Source organism: Oncorhynchus masou, chromosome 31 (genome assembly GCF_036934945.1).
Source record: "Oncorhynchus masou masou isolate Uvic2021 chromosome 31, UVic_Omas_1.1, whole genome shotgun sequence".
Taxonomy (NCBI): Eukaryota; Metazoa; Chordata; class Actinopteri; order Salmoniformes; family Salmonidae; genus Oncorhynchus; species Oncorhynchus masou.
In genome coordinates, this window is record NC_088242.1 from 13,178,998 (window position 1) to 13,186,982 (window position 7,985).

General features: G+C 38.8%; 1 protein-coding gene across 1 annotated transcript in view; it reads right to left on the bottom strand.

Annotated features, from left to right (window-relative positions):
- The window catches only part of LOC135523452 (CUB and sushi domain-containing protein 1-like), a 422,532-nt gene extending 419,378 nt beyond the window's left edge, over window positions 1-3,154 (bottom strand). The window contains exon 1 of the mRNA XM_064950127.1: window positions 3,075-3,154. Within this exon, the coding sequence (XP_064806199.1) occupies window positions 3,075-3,141 (67 nt within the window). The 5' untranslated portion in view covers window positions 3,142-3,154. The remainder of the gene's footprint in view (window positions 1-3,074) is intronic.
- Between the last annotated feature and the right edge of the window lie 4,831 nt (window positions 3,155-7,985).

The following is a 7,985-nucleotide window of genomic DNA, read 5'->3' on the forward strand; positions in this document are numbered from 1 at the left end:
AGACATCTATATCGGTCCGACAGGACTAGTAAAGTCCCAGCGCTGAAGACATCTATATCGGTCCGCTAATACAGGAAGTAAAGTCCCAGCGCTGAAGACATCTATATCGGTCCGCTATACAGTCTAGTAAAGTCCCAGCTGAAGACATCTATATCGGTCCGCTAAATACAGGACTAGTAAAGTCCCAGCGCTGAAGACATCTATATCGGTCCGCTAATACAGGACAAGTAAAGTCCCAGTGAAGACATCTAAGTCCCTAATACAGGACTAGTAAAGAGCGCTGAAGACATCTATATCGGTCCGCTAATACAGGACTAGTAAAGTCCCAGCGCTGAAGACATCTAAGTCCGCTAATACAGGACTAGTAAAGTTGAAGACATCTATATCGGCCCGCTAGTAATGAAGACCCTACAGGCTGTAAAGTCCCAGCGCTGAAGACAAACAACAGGAGATGATCAACATCAATGATTAGTAAAGTCCAAGCGCTGAAGACATCAGGTCCGCTAATACAGGACTAGTAAAATGAAGACACTAATCGGTCCCATGGTAAATTCCCAGCGTTGAAGACATCTATTGGGCTGTTGTTGTGTCGCATTCCAGCACTTGGGCTGTTGTTGTGTCGCATGCACTATCACAACAGCTGTTCGTCACTTGATTGTTATTTGGAAAATTCCTTCCTGGATCAGATGATGAAGTGTGAAAATATCAGGGCGTAACTAATCAGCTGGACACCAAATGTGCATCCAACAATTATTACGCATAATTATTGAAGAACCACATTAATGACAGTATCGATTTAGGTTTTAAGTATCAAGATATCGTGACTCCTTCGGGTAGAAGCATTAGATTTTGCAAAGGCATACATTTTTGGGGATTTGTGTGCCTATGAAAACTGTTTCCATCCCATAACATAAGGAGACACGAAATGTTACGTAGTTCCACTGCATTTCTGAAATCTCTTTACAAAAAACTGTCAGACAGCAAGATCCAGGATTCTTACAGGGTTAAAATCCTATGTCTAATTTAACTGATTAATGATTCATGTATGATAAAAGGGCATAAACTGCCATAAATGAAAGGACAGAAAAGGAATGGTTTATGTCACACAATTCAGGACTAATCCGTCAAGACACCAACCATGACAAAAGGGTTAAACGTAGGTTTTAAATCAAATCGTGAATTTCATTGAATATACTGTAGCTATGTTGCCCTTATATCTTAATGTAATGACAGACAAAAAAAATTGGCTAATTATTATCGATGACTTATGAACAGCTGTAACAAGTTGTCCAGTGTAGGAAATCCTCACTGGTACACTGGTTTATAGAAAGACCTAGAATCCAAATGCATCAGAACAAGCATGTGATCTTGCCTAATATGGCTGCAGGAGTGAGTAGGTGGGTGTGGGTGGGAGTAGTGATGACACTGCACTTCACTATCAATTGTAAGTCAAAATATGAATTGAAGGTAGAAGAAGTCAGGGGTTTACTCTATGTCAGGAGGCTGGCCTATGACCTGTAAGCGTGCCGAGGGTGTTGTGTTTAGAGATTCAGACACTCCTCAATTTAGAAACATGTAGCCCGCATGTGCAATTCCAGGGTGGTTCCATGGCCTTACTACGTGAGACTAACATTGAGAGACTACATTGAGAGAATGTACAAGCTCTGTGGTTAGGCTGCTACAAAACAATTGTCACTCACAGACAGATATGTCACTCATATAGTCATATGCTGCTGAGGTTGCTATGTTACCTGGTGTTATGGTAAAAGTCTAGTTTTGATGACACAAGTGAAACAATGTTGAATCACTAATATTCAGATGTTATTGTACAACAACCTATGCAGTGAGCCTCCCTTGTCAACATGTGTTCCAGAGGTTTTTTTTCATGGATAAACATTTGATGTTAGGGTAGATTATAGCATCTCAAATAGCCTACGAATATGAAACTAAGGCATGTCATTATCATCACTGCCAATTGTCAGAGCAAGATCGGAATTCTCATCATCTGGTTCAGAAATGCGTAGCAGCCAGCTAGCTATGAGTACAGATGCTTCTAATATATTCAATATTCAACTGTGGCCCCTGAACTGGTTATCCCCTTCAATTACATTTACGTGATTGAAAGTGTCATTTTAAGAGGTATTATTGAGGAAAAAGTCAATGATGATAGCCTATTTGCCAAGTCATCTATGTGTTTTCATTACTAGCAATATATTCTTAACCATCACAAATATGAAACATGAATTGCCCATCACTGTACCTCTGTGGTTTACCATTAAAGATAGAGACAGTATTTCAACTAAATTACACAAAACCTATTGATATGATAAAAAAAACTCATATATAGGAACCAACATAGTCTCAAATAAGAAGTAGACACATTTCAAATAGGCCTACATTATTATTCCAATAATGGCAATGAAACGTATATGAGAATAATAAAACCACTGCAATAATATTACAGGGGGAATTATTTGCACAAGTGTATGGCAATGATTTACAATCCACGGTGAAGAAACAATAAATAACAGGCTGATAACGAATCATGAATAATTAGGCTAGAGGAATATTAATGGTCATGAAAATGATAGCCTAATCATGAAACCTCTGTGGAGGCCAAGGTGTTTCTTTCACTCAAATGTGGCTTTTTAAAACGCTTAAAACCATTGGGGGGCACAAAGACACCGGTCAGCCTGGGCAAAATAAAATGTAAAACCTATAAAGGCGCTATTGATGAGCCACTTGTGCAACGGCATGCCAGTCTCGCTCGGAAAAGCAGGAATGAGACCGACCGTCAGGTTTTAGTCATATGCTTACGTATAAACTGAAATTAAGCCTAAATTGTAATTTAACCATGGACTACATCAAAATACACAATAAACCACAATTATTAATCAGGCGTTTAGTCACCGTAATTGTGAAACGTTTTGCTTCTGGATAAATTGCCCTCATGCAAGTTTTTCTCAAACTATTAAACGTCAGATTATCATTGATGTTTTCGTTAAACACGTCGAACAAGATTTTTGACAGAGTCGCATCTATAGAGAGCAAACTCCACATATGGAGTAACTTACCGTTAGCTGCGGTAATCAGACCTGCAAAAATAAGCAGGGTATGCTTAAATTTCCCCATCGCAGTCATGTTCGTTGTTATTCCACGCAGCCACCGGTTTCTTGGGTTTTGTTCAACGATCACAAAAATGCATAGAGATCCAGCTTTGGCAAGAAGATGTGACGCCTATGGTGCAGGGATTCGCCTATATTAGCTCTCATATCATCAAGAAAGGCTACTGCAGAGATACGAGATTGTAGAGATGAGACCCAAATAGGTTTCCTGGATGCAAGTATAAAGACAGAATGCGTAGGCAACTAGGAGATTGCAAGAGAGGAACGAATAGAGGGTGCCTGTATCCAACGGAAGGAGTTGGACTCAACCATCATATATGATGCAGGGGAATTGTAAATCAATCTGAGTGCCTTCACGGCAACTTTAAGACTGGTAGCCTACCATTCTGAAGAAGCACCAACACAGGTGCAAATGCATACAACCCAGTGAAACGCATGTTAGCGCCGTAATATCGACTAGTTACGAGACCAAGTGGCGACACCGTGACCAACAAAAATGACATGTTTTTACATTGATATGTTGTACGTTTCTGCTTTACACGAACCCGAAGAATAAAACCAAATTCACTAGATCACACGTGTATATTGATACACCCGTTACATAACCGATCAAATTCATATGTAAAGGATTGTTGTGTGTAGCCGAGGTGTTGATGGTCTGACGTTTGCCCAGTATGTAGGCAGTGTAAACACCGCTGCTTTATAGACAGTTAATGTAACACTACATAATATCATCACTCTCTCACTATCACCAATGTTATGCTCCCTCCATTTGGTTAGGTAACCTACAAAGACATACATAGACATCATTATATTTCATTAATGCACTTTTGTTTCAGAAGGTGTGGATGACTGAAGCTGAGATTCCCTTTACAAGGCGGATGTTTACTTGGATCTATTCGATTATAAAGTACTCTAGTCAAAAAGATCCTGTAGGATTAGGGATTTTTCCAATAGAATCCTATACGTTTTTTTCTAGGTTAGCCTACACTACCCGGATTGCTGTACTGAGAACAAAAACGTGGCATTTTCCTGAACAGGTAACTAATGGAAGAAAACTTATCCAATTTCAAATGTTCAAATAGGCTAGATCACAATTTGTGTTTGGCTTTTCTCGTGGTCATTACTCCAAAAAAGATCACTGCCAAAATGAAAAGTATTATGGTTAGTCCAGCTATTTTCTATTAACTGCGTCAAGTACACTGGACAGCGACACAGTAAACTAAAACGTGTAACTGCTGCCATCTAGTGAAAAGTAGGACTTTTTTTGGAATGAGCCAAAGTCCACCATATATTTACATTTACAAACAATTAATCAAGGGTCTATGCAAACAAGAGTTCTGCTGAGATTTATATTTGTTTATTTTGTTATCCATAGATGAGACAATTCAAATGTAATTCAACACACATTAACAACCAGGTAGACTAATGTTCTATTCTGAATGTGGCACTGAAAGCACTGAATTAGATATTAATATGGGTGTGGACATACACATGTCATTTTCTGTTGCTCTAGATTAATTTGAATAACAAACTTCCCTGAGCTGAATATTATAACTGATTAACAGTGACATTGATATTTCTGTATAGTCTGCAAGGTCTAAGTATGCCATCATGCATATTTCATTGAGGGATTCATGCATTGGCTGTTCAGTGAACCACGCTTGAGTGATGAGTGTAATAGCCTATGCTTTAATTCAGTGTACTAGCACAGTCTAATAGTCTATGCTTTAGTTCAGTGGACTAACACAGTCTAATAGCTTGTGCTTAAGTTCAGTGTTCTAACACAGTCTAATAGCCTATGATTTAGTTCAGTGTTCTAACACAGTCTAATAGCCTATGATTTAGTTCAGTGTTCTAACAGAGTCTAATAGCCTATGATTTAGTTCAGTGTACTAGCATAGCCTAATAACCTATGATTTAGTTCAGTGTACTAGCATAGCCTAATAACCTATGATTTAGTTCAGTGTACTAGCATAGCCTAATAACCTATGATTTAGTTCAGTGTACTAGCATAGCCTAATAACCTATGATTTAGTTCAGTGTACTAGCATAGCCTAATAACCTATGATTTAGTTCAGTGTACTAGCATAGCCTAATAACCTATGATTTAGTTCAGTGTACTAGCATAGCCTAATAACCTATGATTTAGTTCAGTGTACTAGCATAGCCTAATAACCTATGATTTAGTTCAGTGTACTTAGCATAGCCTAATAACCTATGATTTAGTTCAGTGTACTAGCATAGCCTAATAACCTATGATTTAGTTCAGTGTACTAGCATAGCCTAATAACCTATGATTTAGTTCAGTGTACTAGCATAGCCTAATAACCTATGATTTAGTTCAGTGTACTAGCATAGCCTAATAACCTATGATTTAGTTCAGTGTACTAGCATAGCCTAATAACCTATGATTTAGTTCAGTGTACTAGCATAGCCTAATAACCTATGATTTAGTTCAGTGTACTAGCATGGCCTAATAACCTATGATTTAGTTCAGTGTACTAGCATAGCCTAATAACCTATGATTTAGTTCAGTGTACTAGCATAGCCTAATAACCTATGATTTAGTTCAGTGTACTAGCATAGCCTAATAACCTATGATTTAGTTCAGTGTACTAGCATAGCCTAATAACCTATGATTTAGTTCAGTGTACTAGCATAGCCTAATAACCTATGATTTAGTTCAGTGTACTTAGCATAGCCTAATAACCTATGATTTAGTTCAGTGTACTAGCATAGCCTAATAACCTATGATTTAGTTCAGTGTACTAGCATAGCCTAATAACCTATGCCTTAGTTCAGTTGGTCACGTACTATTGTTTTCTTGGCAGCAGCACGAGCCATGTCATTCTGTTAACTACCTGTAGATATTGAGTACCTGTGGCTTATCACTATTACTATGTAAAATGGCCACTGAAAAGCAAGGACATACAGACCTTTAATCATAATGAATATTCAAAATATTTGTACATTTAAATCTAAATAAAAGAGTAATCCTCTAAATATGAGTGGGTTGGAAAGTCATGAATTTATGAGCACACCAGTGGACTCCTTGCCTTACTCAGTCACCTACTTGTCACTTAGCCTACTTGTTAGTTAAATTCAGTACTACAGTTTATGATACTATTTTCTCATAAAGAAAAATAGCATGACATTCAATTCATGGATTTATTGATCTATTTGACATTGATGTACTGCAATGGGCCTGTCTCTGTGTTCTACAATTTATGGAAGGTTTTGGGGCCAATCTATCAAACCATTTGAGGCTGCCTGTGAGTGCAAGTTGTTATGAGCACTGCGTAAGCAAAAATTCTACCTATTGCACCCAACTTATGACAAACACATTTGCTAATGACAGTACTCAGCAAATAAATGACACCACAATTCACTCACCATCCACCCACAGGTTGCAGGTATGCAGTTCAGCGAGGGGTGATGATTGGCAGCGCATGCACGCAAAACTCTTGTGATTAATTAACTACCACAGATCCCGAAGAAAATTAAAATGGATTTTAATGGAAGAAACAATCAACCAATGCATTGCAACCGTTGTATGCTTCTACCCTGTTACCCTGCTAGTTTCTCTTATAAGTGGAAAGTAACACTTTTTTACAGTAATATCATAGTCTACTATGTTATTGTAATTGCATCGTCATTTTATAGCATTTTTTTTTGTAATTGCATAGTAATTGTATTGTAATTGCATAGTAATATTATGTAATGTATTTGTAATTGCATAGTAATTGCATTCTAATTGTATTGTAATTGCATATTAATTGAGTTTAGCAGTTTTTGTGATTGCTCAAGTGGAACATGAGAGCAGTTACATTTTACATTTACATTTTAGTCATTTAGAAGATGCTCTTATCCAGAGCAACTTCAAATCAAATTGTATTTGTCACATGCTTCGTCAACAACAGGTATAGACTAACAGTGAACGTCTTATTTATGGGCCCTATCCGAACAATGCATAGGGTGAAAAATATATACAAAATAATAACACAAGGAATAAATACACAAGGAGTAAAGATAACTTGGCTACATTCACAAGGTACAAGTACTGAGTTGTGTGCAGGGGTACGAGGTCATTGAGGTAGAACTGTACATATATACTGTAGGTAGGGATAAAGTGACGAGCAACATGGTAAATAATAAACAGTAGCATTAGTGTATGAGATGAGTCAAAAGAGTTAGTACAAAGAGGGCCAATGGAGATAGTCCAGTTAGCTATTTGGTTAACTATGTAGTAGTCTTATGGCTTGGGCGTAGAAGCTGCTCGGGGTCCTGACGGTTCCACACCTGGTGCAGCGGGAGCAGAGAGAACAGTATGTTACTTGGGTGGCTGGAGTTTTTGACAGTTTTTAGGGCCTTCCTCTAGACCACCTGTGGACACAGATGAACATGAAGCCTCTCCACTACAGCCCCATCGATGTGAATGGGGGCGTGCTCAGCCCTCAGTTTCCTGTAGTCCATGACCAGCTCCTTTGTCTTGCTGACATCAAGGGAGAGGTTGTTGGCCTGGCACCACACTGCCACACATCGGTGGTCTCATCATAGTCGGTGAGCAGCAAACGTAATGATGGAGTCGTGCGTGGCCACGCAGTCGTGGGTGAACAGGGAGTATAGGAGGGGACTAAGCACGCACCCCTGAGTGGCCCCTGTGTTGATGGTCAGCGTGGATTATGTATTGTTGCATACCCTCACCACCTGGGGGTGACCCATCAGGAAGTCCAGGTTCCAGTTGCAGAGGGAGGTGTTCAGTTCCGGGATCCTGAGCTTATTGATGAGCACTATGGTGTTGAACGCTGAGCTGTAGTTAATGAACAGCATTCTCAAATAGTTGTTCCTCTTCTCCAG